This window comes from Ciconia boyciana, chromosome 4 (genome assembly GCF_034638445.1).
Source record: "Ciconia boyciana chromosome 4, ASM3463844v1, whole genome shotgun sequence".
Taxonomy (NCBI): Eukaryota; Metazoa; Chordata; class Aves; order Ciconiiformes; family Ciconiidae; genus Ciconia; species Ciconia boyciana.
Genome location: NC_132937.1, coordinates 83,318,147 through 83,338,774, shown reverse-complemented (window position 1 = coordinate 83,338,774; position 20,628 = coordinate 83,318,147). Strand labels below are relative to the sequence as shown.

The 20,628-nt window shown below is 41.0% G+C and overlaps 1 protein-coding gene across 8 annotated transcripts in view; it reads left to right on the top strand.

Moving 5' to 3' along the window:
* Nucleotides 1-20,628, top strand: part of SNCAIP (synuclein alpha interacting protein) — a 95,465-nt gene that overhangs the window by 34,542 nt on the left and 40,295 nt on the right. For all 8 annotated transcript variants that reach the window (XM_072860418.1, XM_072860417.1, XM_072860416.1 and 5 more), the window contains exons 2-3: nucleotides 3,161-3,263; nucleotides 14,386-14,458. In XM_072860418.1, the coding sequence (XP_072716519.1) occupies nucleotides 3,207-3,263; nucleotides 14,386-14,458 (130 nt within the window). In that variant the 5' untranslated portion in view covers nucleotides 3,161-3,206. The remainder of the gene's footprint in view (nucleotides 1-3,160; nucleotides 3,264-14,385; nucleotides 14,459-20,628) is intronic.

Genomic DNA, 20,628 nt, shown 5'->3' with positions numbered 1-20,628 from the left:
GATTCTACAATCTTGTACTTTGTGTAGGACGGTACATATACAGTTGGCATTTATCTTGCTTCTAAAACTGACTTAATAATTTGGTTTAAGCTGGTATCAATAGTCACAGTGATAAAATGACATCTAGTCCTTACCTCTGTGGAGGGACACTGTGTTGGGTTGACCTTGGCTGGCTGTTGGATGACCACCCAGCCGCTCTCTCACTCCCCTGCTGAACAGGACAAGGGGAGAAAATAAGATTAAAAAGTTAATGGGTTGAGATCAAGACAGGGAGGTCACTTGCCAATTACCATTGAAGGCAAAACAGATTCAACTTGGGAAAATTCATTTAATTTACTGCCAATTAAGAATAGAGTAGGATAGTGAGAAACAAACACAAAAACTAAAACACCTTCCCCCACCTCACCCTTCTCAAGTTCCACTTCACTCCTTTATTCCTGACTCCTCTACATCCTCCTCCCCGAGCAGCGCAGAGGGATGGGGAGTGGGGGTTGCATTCAGTTCATCACACATTCTCTCTGCTCCTTCCTCCTCACACTCTTCTCCTGCTCCAGCATGGGGTCCCTCCCACAGGAGACAGTCCTCCATGAACTTCTCCAAAGTGGGTCCTTCCCACAGGCTGCACTTCTTCACTAACTGCTTCACTGTGGGTCCCTTCCAGAGGGTGCAGTCCTTCAGGAGCAGACTGCTCCAGCATGGGTCCCCCACGGGGTCATGAGTCCTGCCAGCAAACCTGCTCCAGCGTGGGCTCCTCTCGCCATGGTGCCACAGGTCCTGCCAGGAGCCTGCTCCAGCGTGGGCTCTCCATGGGGTCACAGCCTCCTTCAGGCATCCACCTGCTCTGGCGTGGGGTCCGTGGACCTCCATGGGCTGCAGGGGGACAGCCTGCCTCACCATGGTCTTCACCACGGGCTGCAGGGGAATCTCTGCTCTGGTACCTGGAACACCTCCTCCCCCTCCTTCTTCACTGACCTTGGTGTCTGCAGAGTTGTTTCTCTCACATTTTCTCAGTGTTGTGCAGTCTTTTCCCCGCCTTCTTAAATATGTTGTCCCAGAGGTGCTACCACCGTCGCTGATGGGCTCAGCCTTGGCCAGCAGCGGGTCTGTCTTGGAGCCGGTTGGCACTGGCTCTGTCGGACATGGGGACAGCTTCTGGCATCTTCTCACACCTGTAACCCCCCCCAGAAGCCACCCCTGTAACCCACCCCAGCTACCAAAACTTTGCCCTGCAAACCCAATACAGTGGCAGTGCACTTTGCCACAGGTAAGCTGTAATGTCACCCAAATGCAACACGTTAAACTATAAACCTTAAAGAAATATACTCAAATTCTGTGTTTCTCTTAAGAAAGCAAAATCTCTAAAGTGGAAAAGAATCTGTAGACTTGAATGTGTCACACCTTTTCACAACAGCTAATTCCTTTCATTGCAAGGATTTTGTCTGATTTTAGTGGTTCCTTCTAAGAATAAACTTAGCATTTGGGAATTGTGCAAAATGAAAAGCTTTTGATTAGTTTCACATTATAGCCACTTCTGTTTCCTCACATCAAGCTGGACTGAGGGCTTTGTACTGTTGTTACCTTTTTGTAGCCAACTTCTTTCCCACTGCTTCACTCAAGTCTAACAGCCACAGTGAGAGCCAATAATAGGTAACTGAGGTTGTTCTTACATGCTACCTTCCTCTCCAGTTTCTCCTTCCGAGGAGTTCCTTCTTTCTCATATTGCAAGGAGCAGAAATATCCTAATACATTAAAGAAAACCCATGTGCTTTTTTTTGCCTTTTTTTTATTTAAAGAGAAAAAGATGCTGAATTGTCTTTTGCCTTCAGTAACTTGGGGAGAAATAAAAATTTGCTCTCCCAGCTCTTTCTGCTTAAAACTGTAGGTTTGCTTCTTGGTTCTTCTAGTAACTTTTCAAGAACAGGTGTCTTAAGATAGCTTTGTGCTTGGGTGGGGTGTTGTGAAGGAGATTAATGACTGAGGTTTTGTTTGCCAATAAGTATAGCACCTGCAGAAAAGCATTTTCTTCAAGCCCCTTATCCTAGGACATTCTTAATGGCATATGAATTTTTCACACAGTGATTTTATTTAGACTTACACAGCTGACTTCATTATTCATAAACATATTTCTTGGCAGTTGTCATATGAATAAACTGGGCTTGAATTATTTTTTTCCTTCAGGCATTTCCTTTTGTTATGTATGAGTACTAGAAGGATTTAATTTGCTTCCATAATAATACTTAACACTTACGTAGTGCCTCACATTATTTAAAAATCATTATCGCTTTTCTTTTTCAACTTCCTTTAAAATAGCTTCCTCTTCCACTTTTGCTTCTGTTGTACTTGTCTGTAGTGATAATGCACACCGTCATTCTAGTTAGGATTAAGAAAGTAATAAGCGTTTTATTGTCTTTGATCTTCTGTTTGTTTAAGCTCCAATTTATTTAGAATTACATATTGAATTTTCCACCCAAATTTCTTGCTTTGCAAGAGAGTTTTCTCTTCTTTTTCCCATACTGTGAGGAAATGGTTAAGGCCTCTGATAATCAGTGCACATTGATATAATTCTGGTTTTGCCTTGGTTACTGCTTTGGGGGAAGTGCACTTGCAGGCTGAGGAGAGATAAATCATCCATCTGTAAAGCACTGACTGCATTGTATGTTAGTCTGCTTGTACGGAGAAGTGGAGATAAGGTGTGATAGGATTTTGGTTTTTGTGCACAGCATGATTCTCAGGTTTTTTTCTGCCTTCTTGAACAGAGGAAAACTATAGTAACAGAAGTTGCTGTGTTCAGGCCAGTAAAGTAGTAGCATCCTTAAGAGAAGATACGTCATTAGCACAGCTATGATTGCAGGGTCATGAGGGTGCTCAACAGCTTAGGTCTTTACACCTATATTGAACTTCTGGAAGGACTGAGTGATGCTGAATCAAGTATTTTCAACTTCCAGTTCAAGTACCACTTAGCTATTCTCCCTAAAAATTGAAATGGCTTCTTCATGATATGCAGAGTAGAGATGGCAAATCATACGTAGCTTTTAGGGTTAAGTTATGATAGACTTTACTATACAAGTTAAATGTTTTTAGTAATCTAGCAACTATATTAAACCATTTCTGTGTGGTTTTGACTCTTTAGTAGACAATCCATTTTTCTTTTCTTAATTAGGTCTTTACTACTGTGCTGACTCACCCAAAATGTCCATAGAAGAATAATGGAAGCCCCTGAATACCTTGATTTGGATGAAATAGATTTTAGTGATGATATAACGGTAAGTAGAAGTCTTATTTTATTTGCTCAAGTTGAGACAATCTTAGATATCTCAATCCTGATATAACAAACAACACTATTGTTAGAAGCCACACTCCTTTTTACCTCATGTATAGGAATGTTTAAATAGGTTGAATCTAGAATAAAATAAGGTGTTTTGTAAGGGAAATCTCTAATAAGGTTGGAAGGAAAACTTGATTCCTCTCCTTCAGGTAGTAAAAATAACTTGCAAATCAAATTAATAAATGAGTTTTATTTCTAGGTTGCTTATCTACTGTATTGTCTTGAATGAGTTATATGCTCTCTAATGCTAGCCTTAAGCACCAAAATGATGTTTACCTTTTTTATAATTGAATGTATTTAAGTTGTAAAAAAACTCCTGCCTCTCTCACCTGTGAATTGCTCTTTTTTCATGTAAGTTGTTACTCTGCCTTTTCCACCAGTAGCCATCTCCAAATACAGCAAAATTTTATCAATAGGTGTGATGTAGCTACCTGTGACATGGTAGAGTACAGGAAGAGGCAGAAAGACTTCTGGGGATTCATAGACAGCACTGATCCTTAGTGTCACAAAAATATAGTTATCCTTAATCCCTAGTGTAATGTTAATCCTTAGTGTAAGCAAAAATATTGTTCATCTACATGGTTAGTGGTTCTTATAGGAAGCACTGATACAATATATTCTATTACTCATAATAGTACTCCTACTGCCAGTGTTTCTGCTTTTTGTGTAATGGAGTTGCTAATATGTTGAATGTCCGATTAACAATGGACCTGAATACATAAATTGAATCTACTAGAAGAAAATTGTTAATCCAATTTTCAGATCAAAGAAAGTATGCTGCCATCTCCTTCCACTTTTTTTATAATTTCATAGTTTATTTCTTTTTTTTTTTTTACAAAGGGCCTGGTTTTTCCTTTAGCATTTGGGACTCTTGATTCATTTTAAAACATTCCAGATGCTTTATTTGCAGACAGATTCCTTTTGGAGAGGATTTTATTTTTACCTATTGTGATGCTGAATTTTTATTAAAGAGGAATATGGCAAATGCCCAAAATATTATAAGACAAAGAGCCAATATTGAGCGAATAACTTATTCTGGGCAACTTTCTTTTTATTACTCTTATATCCTAGATCATGTCCTGGTGTCTGTTTCTATACTCAGTTTTGTAAAACTGTAAAACATAATAGATGTAACCTCTCCATGTCTCTCCCATTGTGGCTGTTGCTGCATACGGGTGGGTTAGGTTACTCACTTTTCCGCTGAACAGCTCAGGCTGCCTCTTTTAATAGGCTGTTCTTTCATTGGATGCTGAACCTTGAATAAAAAACCAGCACAAATTATAGAGGTAGCAGTTTTACTCCCTGCTTTAGCAGGTAAGAGAACAAAGGATTCGTTGCCAGAATCCAGATTAACAAGAGAATTCATGGTTATTCTAGTGTTCTACTCGTATCTCACCATATACAAGTTAGAGATACCTGACCTTCACATTTTATCATTAGCCTGCCGTGAAAAGAGCAGCTGCACAACATCGGTGTTAACAATTTATATTGTTTCTGTTAGCCGTCTGGTTCTAATCCAGTGCAGAAAAGTACTGACTAAAAATAATGTCAGCAAGAAGGCTGTTAAAATGATGCACTTATAAATGTACCTGAGTTAGAAAGCCACTGTGTATAGTCCAGGCCCTTGTAGACCATTTCAGCCAAAATGACCGAAATGTAATCGACACAGAAAATAGACAGGATTTTTTTTTAAAAGGCAAATAGATATGTAAGTGGTTTTGGTTTCTTTTTATTGGTTTATATTGCATTTGGCATAAGAAAATGAAACTATACAGTTCTCCAAAATCATAGACTCATAGAATGGTTTTGGTTGGAAGGGACCTTCAAAGGTCATCTAGTTCCAACCCCCCTGCCATGGGCAGGGACATCTTTCACTAGATCAGGTTGCTCAAGGCCCTGTTGTGGGGGGTTGACCTTGGCTGGCCACCAGGTCCCCACCAAGCTTCTCTATCACTCCCCCTCCATCAACAAGATGGAGAGAAAAATACAACAAAAAGTTTGTGGGTCTAGATAAGGACAGGGAGATCACTCATCAATTACTGTCATGGGCAAAACAGACTAGACTTGGGGATATTAATTAAATTATTGCTAATCAAACAGTGTAGGATAATGATAAATAAGAACAAATCTAAAAACACCTTTCCTACAACCCTCCCTTCTTCCCAAGATCAGCTTCACTTCTGGCTTTTCTATCTCCCCACGCTGATCAGCACAGGGGGACGGGAGAAAGGGGGTTGTGGTCAGTTCATAATGCTTCGTCTCTGCTGGTCCTTCCTCCTCACACTATTTTCCTGCTCCAGCATGGGGTCCCTCCCATGGGATACAGTCCTTCATGAACTGCTCCAGAGTGGGTCCTTCCCACCGGCTGAAGTCAGGAACAGCCTGCTCCAGAGTAGGTCCCCCACGGGGTCACAGGTCCTGCCAGAAAACCTGCTCCTGCATGGGCTCCTCTCCACAGGCCACAGTTCCTGCCAGGAGCCTGCTCTAGCATGGGCTCTCCACAGGCTGCAGGTTCCTTCAGGGCACATCCACCTGCTCCAGCGTGAGGTCCTCCATGGGTTGCAGTGTGGGTATCTGCTCCACCATGGTCTTCTCCATGGGCTGCAGGGGAATCTCTACTCCAATGCCTAGAGCATCTCCTTCCCCTCCTTCTTCACTGGCCTGGGTGTCTGCGCAGTTGTTTCTCTCACATTTTCTCACTTCTCCCTCACAGCTGCTGTTGTGCAGTGTATTTTACCCTTTCTTAAATATATTATCTCAGAGGTGCTACTGGCATCACTGGTGGGCTCAGCTTTGACTGGCGGCAGGTCCATCTTGGAGCCAGCTGGAACTGGCTCTGTCCCACATTGGGACAGCCCCTGGTGTCTTCTCACAGAAGCCACCTCTGCAGCCCCTGCTGCTAGTTTGCCACATAAACCCAATACAATTATCAGTGATGGGCATCCACCACTTCTGTGGGCAACCTGTTCCAGAGTCTCACCACCCTCATCATAAAGAATTTCTTCATTATATTCAATCTGAAATGACCCTCTTTCAGTTGCCCCTTGTCCTGTCACTACAGGCCCTGGTAAAGTCTTTCTCTATTTTTCTTATAAGCCCCCTTTATGTATTGAAAGGCCATAAGAAGGTGTCCCTGCAGCTTTCTCTTCTCCAGGATGAACAACCCCAACTGTCTCAGTCTTTCTTCATAGCAGAGGTTTTCCAGCCCTCTGACCATTTCTGTGGCCCTCCTCTGGACCCACTCAACAGCTCCGTGTCTTTCTTGTGTTGGGGGCCCCAGAGCTGGATGCAGTACTCCAGGTAGGGTCTCCTGAGAGCACAGTCAAGGAGGCGGATCACCTCCCTCACCCTGCTGGCCATACTTCTTTTTATGCAGCCTAGGATACGATTGGCTTTCTAGCCTGCAAGTGCACATTGCCAGCTTACATCCAATTTTTCATCCATCAGTATCCCCACGTCCTTCTCTGCAGGGCTGCTCTCAATCCCCCAGTCTGTATTGATACTGGAAGTTGCTCTGACCCAGGTGCAGGACCTTGGCCTTACTGAACCTCATGAGGTTCACACAGGCCCACTTCTCGAGCTTGTCCAGGTCGCTCTGGATGGGCATCCTTTCCCTCAAGTGAATCAACTGCACCACTCAGCTGGTGTCATGTGAAAACTTTCTGAGGGTGCACTCAATCCCACTGTCTGTGTCATTGATGAAGATATTAAATAGTATTGGTTCCAGTATGCACCCTTGAGGGACACGACTCATTACTGGTTTCCACTTGGAGATTGAGCCGTTTACTGTAGCTTGTTGAGCATGGCCAATTCCTTTTGCATCTAACCATCCATCCATCAAACCCGTGTCTCTCCAAATCAGAGGCAAGGATGTTGTGTGGGACTGTGCCAAAGGCCTTACAGAAGTTGAGGCAGATGACATCCGCAGCTCTTGTCACTCTATTGTAGAAGGCCACTGGCTTAGTCAGGCACGATTTGCCCTTTGTGAAGCCATGTTGGCTGTCTCTAATCACCTCTCTGTCATCCATATGTTTCAACATAACTTCCAGGAGGATCTGTTCCATGGTCTTACTGGGCAGTGAGGTGAGGCTGACTGGTTGGTAGTACCCAAGGTCCTCCTTTTTACCCTTGTTAAAAATGGATGTGATATTCCCTTTTCTCCAGTCACTGGATACTTGGCCTGACTGCCATGACTTTTCAAATATGATTGAGAATGGCTTAGCAACTACATCTACCAGTTCCCTCAGGGCTCTGGAATGCAAATACAATGCTTATGTTGAAAACTAAGATCATACTATTCCAGATCCATCCGGTATAGTATATTTTAGTGTAGTTTATACAGCAGAATAGGTTTCTGGGACTCTTGCTTACATTAAACAAAAGTAATATTCTGTCTGGAATGACGTTAAGTAATGAAACTTATTATTTTCATTTATTTCTTCATAAATAACTACTCACAAGGAAGAAAACAAATTATTACCTTTAAGTTGCATTAAATGATAGATACACTATAAAATTAAAAGTATGTTTTAAACTTTCCGCTTTTTCCCATTCACTCTTGATTTTGCCCATAAATTTATTTCTTCTTGTAGGTTGTATGCTATTGTTGTGATTACCTGAAAGTTTCCTAATCCTTTAATTAAAATGCGTGATTTCTATTGCACTGGCAAATTGTGCAAATTGAAACTATTTTATTTCTTGTTTTACAGAAATAATACGAAATGGCCTAGCCATAACCAGAGCTCCTGGTGATAGATATTTGTAAACTATTCGGGGTTGAGTGTATACGTTATTGTTCTGATCATTCAAATAGCTCTGTATGAATAAAAGTCTGGCTCAGTGGTGCCAGTGCAGGACTGGGCCTAATTTGAAAGTTTGTGAAATGTGAGTGCAGTAAATTAATTCAAACATAATTAAGCAGCTGTTGAATTGTCAGGTATTTTGAAACAGCTTGAAAAACTTCTTAATGTCAATCTTTTCCTGGCAGGGCAGATGTAAACTATGTATGGTCAGGAGTATGGTCGATCTCCTGGCCTCCCGTTTACTTGGCACGGGGCACCTCCTTAGGCTGCTGTCACCCTTCCTTGGCCATGGAAGGAGCTGGGTCACCCCTCAGGCTCACACAGGTGTACAGGCCACACACAGCCAGTAGACTTTGCCTAGCCAGTGACCAGGACTTCAGGGCTCAGCATGGAGGGTCCCACGCAGCTGTGCAGGCACAGTCACTAACTGCAGCGGGTTGATTTATTTTCCATCCAGTTGATGAACTCATTGATAATTCTCTTTTTTTTTCCTCTCTCGCTTTTCAGAATGAAACAAAATGCAGATGGCCACTAAAATGTTCATAGAAAGTGTTAGATTCAGATAGAAATTTTGTACCTTTAACAGTGTTAGTGTCTATGTAGGTCTCCTTTAAAGTTAAAGGGAAAAATAACATATGAAGGGTCTATATAAGATGCTATAAGCAATGCATAGCACAAATAACCTAACCAGTACTCCAAAGATGCTGATCACAGCCATTAAGTAAGAAGTTTATTTTGGGGAGGTGTTATTTCTCACAGGCACTGTGCCAGCCTAATCTCTTTCCTCCACTTTTTTGCTCTGGAGCTGCTTAAATTGACACTACTATTGAGAAAAATCTTCCTGCAACCTCAGGCCAAGTATTATTGCTTTACTTGTTCTCAGTGTAGTCTGCTACTCCCAAATAAATGTCTAGGAAAAAGGGTGGTGTTGCAGTTATAAATGATTAAGCAAATGTAATATAAAGATATTAATTTAATGAGATTTGAATATTAATGAAACAGTTTATTTTCCGCTATAGCAAATAAACTGAAATGAGACTGTTAAATGGCTTACAGTAATAATAATACCTGGAAACAAATCACCTATAATGAAGGAAGGTGTCTGTTTTTTCTATCTAAATGAAAACAAGGAGCTGTGCATTTAAGAGCAGGACACAGTCACTGTTGTCCTGATCCAGTGGAGGTGAATTTGCTGAGTTTTGATACTGTCTCCAGTTGGAGCAGGACATGGTCCTTAGTGTTTTGGGGGTGTCATGGTTCTGATGATGTGGTCTGAGAGTCACACTATGTGTCCAGCTTTGCCCTTTGACTCCATTTCAGGAGACATAAAAGTTATTCTCCACAACAGAATGTTAAAAAATAATTTTTGCTTTAGAATTTACAGGTTTTTTACTATTTTGTGTATACATTTCTATGGCACTACTCGTGATCCAGTATTTCTTCTTTCTGGTACTTCTCAGCCACAAGTGAGTCTGCAAGTGGCAGACAAGTGGCACAGCACAGAACAGCCTTACTAGAGACTGAAGTTTTTTTTCTCCTGTGTTGGATTTAAAATTCATTGCATTAAAATTTGAGAACCATGGGAAATGGTTCTTTGCCTCAGTCTTTAATAGTCAGACCAGTTATCCCCAGGGTATTCAGCCCCCTGAGCTGGAAGACAGGGACGGAGAGCAGAATAAACCCCCCTTAATCCCAGTTAATGACCTGCTATGCCACCTGGACTCTCACAAGTCTATGGGGCTGGATGGGATCCACCCGAGAGTACTGAGGGAGCTGGCAGAGGAGCTTGCCAAGCCACTGTCCATCATTTATCAGCAGTCCTGGTTAACAGGGGAGGTCCCAGATGACTGGAGGCTTGCCAGTGTGATACCCATCTACAAGAAGGGCTGGAAGGAGGATCCGGGGAACTACAGGCCTATCAGCCTCACCTCGGTACCAGGGAAAGTTATGGAGCAGTTCATCTTGAGTGCACTCAACAGGCATGTGCAGGCCAACCAGGGGATCAGGCCCAGCCAGAATGGGTTCATGAAAGGCAAGTCCTGCTTGACCAGCCTGAACTCCTTCTACAACCGGGTGACCTGCCGAGTGGATGAGGGAAAGACTATAGATGTTATCTACCTAGACTTTAGTAAAGCCTTTGACACTGTCCCCCACAGTGTTCTCCTAGAGAAGTTGGCAGCTCATGGCTTAGGCGGGTGTGCTCTTCACTGGGTACAAAACTGGCTGGATGGCCAAGCCCAGAGAGGGTGGTGGTGAACGGAGTTAAATCCATTTGGTGGCCAGTCACAAGTGGTCTTCCCCACCCAGGGCTCAGTTTTGGGGCCAGTCTTGTTTAATATCTTTATCGATGATCTGGACGAGGGGATCGAATGTGTGCCCAGTAAGTTTGCAGGTGACACCAAATTGGGCAGGAGTGTCGATCTGCTCGAGGGTAGGAAGGCTTTACAGAGGGATCTGGACAGGCTGGATTGATGGGCCAAGGTCAATGGTATGAGGTTTAACAAGGCCAAGTGCCGGGTCCTGCACTTCGGTCACAGCAACCCCATGCAACGCTACAGGCTTGGGGAACAGTGTCTGGAAAGCTGCCCGGCGGAAAAGGACCTGGGGGTGCTGGTCGACAGCTGGCTGGATATGAGCCAGCAGTGTGCCCAGGTGGCCAAGAAAGCCAATGGCATCCTGGCTTGTATCAGGAATAGTGTGGCCAGCAGGACCAGGGAAGTGATCGTGCCCCTGTACTCGACACTGGTGAGGCCACACCTCGAATACTGTGTTTGGTTTTGGGCCCCTCACTACAAGAGAGACATTGAGGTGCTGGAGCATGTCCAGAGAAGGGCAGCAAAGCTGGTGAAGGGTCTGGAGAACAAGTCTTATGAGGAGCAGCTGAGGGAACTGGGATTGTTTAGCCTGGAGAAGCGGAGGCTGAGGGGAGACCTTATCTCTCTCTACAACTACCTGAAAGGAGGTTGTACTGAGGTGGGTGTGGGTCTCTTTTCCCAAGTAACAAGGGATAGGACAAGAGGAAATGGCCTCAGGTTGCACCAGGGGAGGTTTAGATTGGATATTAGGAAAAATTTCTTTACTGAAAGGGTGGTGAAGCACTGGAACAGGCTGCCCAGAGAGGTGGTGGAGTCACCATCCCTGGAGGAGTTAAAAAAACATGTGGAAGTAGCACTTCAGGACATGGTTTAGTAGGCACGGAGGTGTTGGGTTGATAGTTGGACTAGATGATCTTAGAGGTCTTTTCAAACCTTAATGATTCTATGATTCTATGAAATTTAAAAGGTTAACATTTGCATTAATTCAAATTCTGTAGTGCAGTTTTACATAATGAACAAATGTTTTATGTGATAAGGGAGGTTCTGTTTCCCCCTGAATTAATAGTGTCTGTTGAAGAAAATTGGGAATATCTTGCATTTGCATGGAATACTTGTTACTGCTTCTTGTCTCGTTTGCTGTTGATACTGTTCTTCCATCCTACAAAGTTCTTAAGGGGTTTACTGAAATTCACTATTTAAGGTTGGACATAGGAATGCCTTAAATGCAGAAAAAGAACCCAACCCTCAAACAGCAATCAAAAATGCCATTACATGCATTATCCTGGGAAGAAGCCCTTAGTTTTGTTACTGAATTTCACCATCAACCACAACACACTTTGATTAAATACCAAAGATCACAGTAAGCATTGACTAACAAAGCAATCTGATGTGATTATCTCTCACACTGTCACTTACGCCTTTGGGCGTGGCCCTCAACTCTGGTTGACTTGGTTACTCTAATGGTGAAATGTGAGAAACGGTGTTTAATTTTGTATGTAAAACAATTTAAAATTATTGCATGAAAATGGGGAAATAATTAATTTTAAATGCCATTGAATAAGCATTAAGTCTAAAATTCTGTTCCAGGGAAGGGTTGCAATCTCAACCTCTTTTGCTGTTCCTCTGTGATACCGCTAGTAACCTTGAAATTTTTGGTTGAAGAAAACCTAACAAACATTACGATGATCAGAGCTGGAGCTAGAGTATGAGAGAAAGTAGTTCTAGAGGGAAGAGCTGGCAATGGATTGTGCTTATGGTTGGGAAAGGTCCACTTTAAAGAGTAATTTTAGTTGCTTCCTGGACCGAAAGCCAGTTCTCCACATCTTGACCACGAAATACAGAGGGCAGAAATTTAAATGCACAGAAGTCTTTTTGAGGACAGAGGTGAGTGGGAGGAAATCTGTTAATGAAATCAAACCAATATGATTAAAATGCATAATCAAATTTATAACATTTAATAGATTTTTGGTGGTGGGAGGTGGTAAATGTTTCTGTTTCAACATTTTAGTGCAATGTTGAAACAGAAAGAAAATCTGTTCTTCCAGGAAAGAACAGGAAAAAAGACAAAAAGAAAAATGGCTTTCTGTTTTTGAGGTTGCCTGACAAAACACATAGCAATGGAATACAAAAGGCCTCATTCTAATTGAATTACAAACTGTGTAATAGTTTAAACTGCACCAGCTGGTCTTATGAAGCTACCATATTCCTTGGAGACGTGTTCCTTGGATTCTCTTAAGAATCTTACTAGACCAGTTCAACATTGCCTTCCGAGCCTTTGTGCTGAAATAGCAAGATGTATAGCTTAACAGCTCAATCTTTATTAAACAATAACTAGAGTGAAGCACAGCACATGGTGTTTGTGCCTGTGTGTGTTTAACTTGTATTAATTTGTATTTAGTAGCATCTTTCTCCCTGTCTCTGTTCTTCTGCTCTTTGTTGCTTTAGGCTGTCACATCCTGGAGCAGTTGCAGCCCTATAGACAACCCCTTGTTTAACGGGGATTGGAGTTACTGCGTAGTTTTGTGGAGTGCTGCTACACATTGTAATTATTAAGTTCAGTGTTGGTCCTGGGAATACTTACGAGAGATTCTTGTTGTAGTTGAGGTTTCTCAATACATCCCTGAATCAGGTCAACAAGGGAAAAAGTAAGGCATGGGAGGTTTTTGAGGCTTAATAAAGTAATGCTATCAATTGGGCAACAGTCTTAAACTTGCACCAGAAGAGTAAATTACTTCTGCAATTGGTCACATGAGGTCAACTTTAGATTATTTGGAAGTAGATTGCCAGCTGTGCATTAGAAGCACATCAAACTTTGAATGACAAACTGTCAGCAAAAACCAGGACAATGTATGACCATTTCTTTTTTGTGTGGAAAGCTTATGTGGTTTTATATGTAGTTGTTTTGCTTCATTGGTCGATAGCACACCAGCTAAAAATATCTGTTTCTTTGAAAACATATGGTGTTTATATATTCTTTAAAATCTTTCAGTTGTGCTAATCCTAAATGCTTTTTTCTGGTTTAGTTTCCAAAATACTGTTTTTAATAGGTTTTTTTTATATGAGCAAAGCCATTGATCTTTCACAGACATAATGATTTTCATTTGTTTAAGTGAAGATTCCTGTAACATTTAAGCATTTGATTAAGGAAGGCTTGCTATTAAGTAACTTAATTTCTGCATGTCAGAATGTGTAGTTTTATAACACTGGATCATGTGTCTTACTAAGGGTGTTCCACAAGTTTATAAGAAAAAGATTTCTGTTTAGTAAGATACATATGTAATCCCTGTTTTTTTCCTTTTTAAGGCTGATTTCAGAAAATAACATACTGATTAATGTCAGGCATATCCTGTCACATCAAAGTAATAATGCAAGTTTGCTTTAATAAAGCCCAGGTTAGAGAAATGAGCCTGTTGTCTCATACGTGTATGTACATGCATCCGTCTGAAATCAGATCTCTAAATTGCAAATATTCTGCATTACTTTTACATATTGGTTTGTGAAAGCTTGAATTCTGATTTTCAAGCATGAAGTATCCTGCAGTAAAGCACCGTAATAGATGCCCAGGTGGGCAAAGTGAGACCCTCGACGTTTACTGTGAAGCCTAGATCTGTTCTCACCTTTGATGTATCTTGCATGCCAGGGGAAGGATGAATATATAAAATGTATTTGTGACTTGAATAATGGTGATCTGCAGGAAGGAGAAATCTGAGGTGGAGGGACATTTTGCTGTAGCTTTTAAAGTCTGCTTGATATCCCTCGAGGTGGGACACAAAAGCAGATGCCATCTGCTTTTCTCATGCAACCTGAGAAGACCATCAGACTGCCAGAAGTACCCTTGGGTTGGTAGATTCAGACTGTGCCAATGACATCAGGACCTCTTGAAAGTCTTACTTTTTATCTTTTTAAATGAATTACTTCATAGACATTTTTTCCTTTTTTACAGTATTCTGTAACTTCTCTCAAGACCATCCCAGAATTATGTAGAAGGTGTGATTCACAAAATGAAGACAGATCAGGTATGATGCCCACTTCTGTCCATCCATCATTTTCTAGGCTGCTTTTTATCATGTACAACTTGGCAACAATAGCTTCTTGGCAGTGTTCTGTTGTTTTGTTTTCTCTCATTTTTGTACAGCTTTCTGGAAACATGACTTTTTTTTTTTCAACAGATGTTAGTTCATTAGAAGGAAAAAAAGTTCCAAAAAAGGATTTGGCTGTATACAGACAAATGTAGGGCTTCATCTCAGCAGCTCCAAACCACAGTATATGCAACAATTTACTTGAAAACCCGAGAAACCATTGGTGACAAGACGTAATAATGTAGGCGCCAATGAAAAAATGTTGGATACATTTACTACCCATATGGCCACGACTAGTTTGAGGGATGATGTTTTGCCAGAGTCTGAAACTGTATCAAGGATGCTACATGATAGAATCTACTCTAAGGCATACTGTAATAGTTAAGATTAAAGACGAGTTTTTGAGTTTAATAGTGTAAACTAAATGAAGAATCATGGCATATAGATGAGAACCAGCTGGAGACCTTCCCCTTGCCCCCCTGACAAAAAGTGCATTCAGTGTTGTTTTTCACTCTGTAAATGAGATTAATCCCCTTTTGTTTTTCTCTTCCTGATGGAGGAGAAATGAATTGGTGAGAGGAGTATTTTTGTTGAGCTATGAAAAGTTTATTGTGTGTTCTGATGCTTTAATTGAACTTTTGTTAACGCTGTTTCATCAAATACTTTTATAACAGAAATGGGAGACCCGGAATTTGTGGGACGATAGAAAGCTTTAAGAACTGTGCTATACTTTGACAACTTTTATTTCTATATTTCCTTTCAGAGAGTTGTAAATTTCCAAGGCGTGTAACTAAGTCGAAACTTTCTGAGAACTACTTCTTCTACCAGAGTTATTAAAGGCCAGGTCATCACAGTCATATGCCACTGCCCTTGGCAATAAAGGGAAGCAAAGCTCTCCTTACCATACCTGCTTACCATGTTACTGCCTGCACAGGGCACAGCAGGGATTGCACACACAGTATTACCTGCTGCAAGCAGAGGCCGGGAAGAAGTGGAAAGGGAGAGGACCCCTGATTCACCCCCCTCAGTTTGCCCTATCTCATTCTACCCCAATCTTCCCCCTGTCCTCCACCATCCTCCACCATCCTCTCCTCCATATTCTTCCCATCCTCCCCATCTTCTCCCATTACACCCTTCCATCCTTGCCCTGCCTTGCCCCCATCCCTCTTCTCTCTACTTCCTACCTTCTTGCTCCTTCTTCCCCGCTTCTTCATCCCTTTCTTCCTCCCTTCTTCCCCTTTGGTCCCCTTTCCTTCCCCCTTCTTCCCCTCTCCTTCCCTCCTTCCTACCTGTTCTTACCCCCATTCTCACCCCATTTATCCCCACCATCCTTCCCCCATTCTTCCCTTATTCTTCTTCCCTCCTCCTTCCCCACTTCTTCCCCGCTTCTACTCCTCATTCTTCCCTGACATTCTCCTTACCATTCATCCCCTCATTCTTCCCCACATTCCTCCCACCACTTCCCCCCATTCCTCCTCCCATTTTTCTTCCACCATTCTCCCCACTGTTTTCCCACCTGTTCTCCCTACCATTTCTCCCCCCCCTTCTTCTTCCCAATTTTCCCCACTGTTCACCCCACCATTCTTTCCCACCATTTCCACAGAGCTTACCATTTCTTCCCCCACATTCTTCCATCCCCAGTCTTTCCCACTACTCTTCCCACCATTCTTCTAGACCCTTCCTCCTCCCATTCTTCTCACCATTCTCCTCCCCACCATTCACTGCCCCTTGTTGTCACCCACTTCATTACCCACCCAGTAACCCCCTCATCTCTTCCACACCCCCTTCCCCCCATTTTCTCCCTGCTGTTGTTTCCCCCCCCTCTCTCTGCCTGTCAGTATTAGCAGCTGATCATGTGGCGGCAGGGCATTATCTGGTCTTGTGATAAAAAGAGTTAAATTCACTCAGCTGCTCCATGAGCAAGGTGAATCAGAGAAGGAGTGCAAGAATAGCCCCTAAGACATACTGTACTGGGTGATCTGTTCATAAGGACTGCTCAGCCACAGTGGCAGCATCAATATCTGTTTTCAGAAAGAAGAGTATATTCTTTTTAAAATTCAGATAGTAGTCTTGAAGTAAAATGCAGGATGCAAGGATGTAAAATGCAATAGCAAGGATGAAGCCCTGGTTATGAACTCTTCCTTAAGAGCATGGGATATTGACAACTTATTGTGTAGCTCTGTTGTTTCATGACTGCTTCTGCAGTCAGACATTTTTCAATGATGATTTTAATTACATCTGCACTCATCTGTTGCCTTGAAAAGGGGTTGACAGAAGCAAGTACAGACATTGCTGGAAGACGGTAGTAGCACTGGGGAGTCTGCCAGTGGAAATTAATTCACAGCTTTGTTTAAAAGTCTTGAGTCAAAAAAGAGGTCTTTAGCACTGATAATAGTATTGGAAAACTGGAAACAGTACTAAAAATCTATTTTTTTCTCTACTTATCACTTATGAGTTTTGGTGAATTGGAAATAGTTCTAAAATCTATTTTATTTTTACTCTGCTTAATCACTGAGTAAACATATAGTGCTGAACAGGAAGGTATCACTTTACATCCGTGTACAGACTTCAGTATCTGAAGTATCTTGAAATATCAACAGAGCTGCACCAGTCAACATTGTGTAAGGCCCCATCTGTTGATTTTTCATAGCTGCTTTTGATGCAGTCTCTTGCCTTCCTCATATCATAGACCATTAAAAAAACGTTCCCCAACTTATTGTTGCTATGTGCTATTTTTGATGAAGATATAGAGTATATAATAAAATTTAGTATGCATGACATTCATGCTATTGTATGTCTGTATTCCATTGGCAATTTAAGTAATTGCACATAGAAAAACTCAGAGGTTTTACAAAGAGCTGATCCAGCTTTCTACCTCATACTGACTCCTGCTTGGTTAGAGGTTACCTTTCTTCTTTAAAACAGAGAAGAATGTGAAAGTAGAACTATCTAAGAATTATTTTTTAACAGAACTAAAAGTTAAGCATGTTAGCCATAGGATTAGATATGTCAGGACCCTAATAATCTAAAAAATAATTCTGTGTCAGCTTTGTCTCAGAAAAATATTTAGTTCACTGAGACAGTTAACACAAAAGTATAGAGAAAATAAGATTCAACTTTATACTTAAAAATATATATAAATATGCAGACAACCATTTCCGCCAACAAGATTGTTAGAACAAATTTAAACCAGACAGTTCCACTTTGTAGAATTATACTTTTTAATTATATGGCTGATATTATGGAAGTCTTACTATTCATTGTTCACAGATAAGTTTAGTAAATAGCCCTGTAAATCCCATTTTCTTTCCCCATTTCATGTAAACATTGAACAATATGTTAGTAACATATGAAAGTGTTTGGTTACATTGTTTTCAAATTACTCAAAGCACTTTTAATCCTAGGCAAACATACCAGTGTTTACCAGTCAGTGTGCTTTCTCAAGCATTTCACATAGAACTTTCAACAGATTTTTTTTTTTTTTTACTATTTCTGCCTGCCTGTAACTTTTGCTCCAATTACTTGTTCTTTTGGACAAGGAGCGATTAGAAAGTCTGAGAAAGGATTTCCTGATGTGTAGTTTTTCCTCCCTGAATTCCCACTGTCACCTGCCTTTTTTGGACAGCACTGGACAGTGATCTGTGCCAGCAGGAAGGTCCTGTGGTTCCTTCCTCACCCTTTTGCAAGAAGTGCACGAAAGTCATGCAGCCAGTACGGTCTCAGTCCTGACTCGTGTCCTTCCTTGGATTTAGGGAATTCTGACTCAGAAAAATTCCAGGGGATCCTTGGAGCCAAAGTGTGTGTGTTAGTACCCCCAGATTACAAGGTAAAAGATATATCGGATTGGAGAAAAGGTGTAGGGCAAATCCTGGTTTATTCACAATAAAGAGTGATTAAAGTTAATTGTTTTCTCTGCCGTCATGCTTCAAGAGAATGATCTATGTAGCTAGCATAATAACAATGACCATAAGATGGTCATTGTTCTTCTTCAAAGATAGAAAATTAAAGGGTGTAGTTTAAAAATGGATCTAGCTAACGCATTTTTCTGAAATGAAGTGTTAGCCAGCCTGCCCGTTGATTTCCAGCATTGTCTAATGTAGAATGATGAATTGAAACAGAAATCAGTCCTTTATGCTTTTGTTATTAAGCATGAAATTGGTTGCTTTCTTTCTGGGCAGATTTTCTAAGGCCACTTGAGGAAATGGTTCAAGACATCTGTGTTCAGCAAGCTTCACTGAGCCATATCATTGTTGAAGCATATTCTATCAGCTATGATGACTTCTGGTTGTCATTAAATGTGTGTCTCAAATGAGGACAATATCCTACTCTAGATCTTTATTCACAGGTTGATAAAAGCAAGTTCATTTATGTCCAGCAGTTACTCTTCTGCACTGCTTTATTCATTCCCAAAGTAACTGTCATTCACAAAATTATTCAGAAGATTAATTTCCTATTTGAGAAAAAGAAATAAATCAGTGAATATAAAATTGCACACAAATTCTGTCTCAAGCTCTTGGTAGATTTTTAGCTATAAGAGAAATTAAAGTAAAATTTTATTTGGAGGCAGTGTTATATGGCATTAAATTCACAGAGTCTGTTGTGCTCCAAATACCTCTCAGGTAAATATGTCTGAAACAATGCAGAAGTGATTGGATAATTCCTTGGTAGAATACTGAAGAACTTTCTCAGAAAAAACAATAATTAGTATGCAGTGACACTTGTGATAGCTATATATAGGCTCTTTTCCTACCTTGTTTTCACATCCTCCCTCTTCCTGTTTTACACATTTTGTGCCAGAATGACCTCTTCTGATTTTTCAGTAGAACTTTACTTGCTACCTCCTTTTTACATCCTTAGATCAGTCTGGATAAGGGTAAACCAAATTTATTAATTTTGAAAATTTCTTTGCCTCTTCTATATTCTCTACTTTAGAAATGACAGCTTTTGTAGTGTTCTTCCTCAAGATAAGAAAATTTATTCATTCACTGAGGCTCATATTAATGGTTGAATTACCTGGAAAAGATGCATTGTTATTTAAAAGGGTGAATTATTATTTACCCTGTTTACCCTTTCTTTCTTCTTTAGAGTGGCTTCAAATTCCACTTAAATGAGAACAAACCCTCTCTGTTCTTATCTATGCAGGGTTGTTCTTTAATTCAGGTTCCCATGCTACAGAGCTTACATTAAAGAACCCTAAAATGTACTCCTGGAAGTTATTAATATATTAAAACTGTAAAACAGTGCCACCTTCAGTTAAAATTGTTAAATATGATTTCAGTGATATTAATAAAACAGTAAATAGATATGCAGTATTCAGAACTGGTTTTGATTATCCATCAATATGTAAGGGACATCCCTTTCTCCATCTCTTGGAGCCCCAATATTGCTGCCAGTGTTGGAGATAAATTGGTGTTAACAACCATGCGGAATTATCTAAGTGTTTCCCTAGTGTAGATAATACCTCGGTGTCTGTATACAAAGTCAGAATCACAGAGCTCTAAATGGACCTGGAATGAGTACAAATCTTAATTGATTCAAGAGGCTCTGCTGAAGTCATATCACAAGGAAGAAGCTCAGGCATTTCTTTCAGAGGACAGTAAAACTCCAAATGTGAAACTTTGTATATACTTACTGCAGGCCCCCAAATGGTTATATAGTACATGAGCAATATGGTGAAATACTGCATTTAAAAAAATATTTATTAGGTATGGGCAGTTGTCAATGCTAATCCCAGGCTACCTTAATGATGATGATGGAAAGTGGAGTAAACTCCAGAGTAAGTGACTTTTTAAAGCAAGGAGGAAGAGTTTCAGATAAAGGAAAGTAATTTGAATGCGTTCATCCTTTGGTAGCAACCAAGTCAACCTAACAGAATTTATTCTCATTTATAGAATCATAGAATCATAGAATGGTTTGGGTTGGGAGGGACTTTCAGAGACCATCTAGTCCAACACCCCTGCCAAGGGCAGGGACATCTTTCACTGGATTAGGTTGCTCAAAGCCCCATCCAGCTTGACCTTTAAACACTTCCAGGGATGGGGCATCCACAGTTTCTCTGGGCAACCTGTTCCAGTGTCTTACCACCCTCATTGTAAGGGTGCAAGACC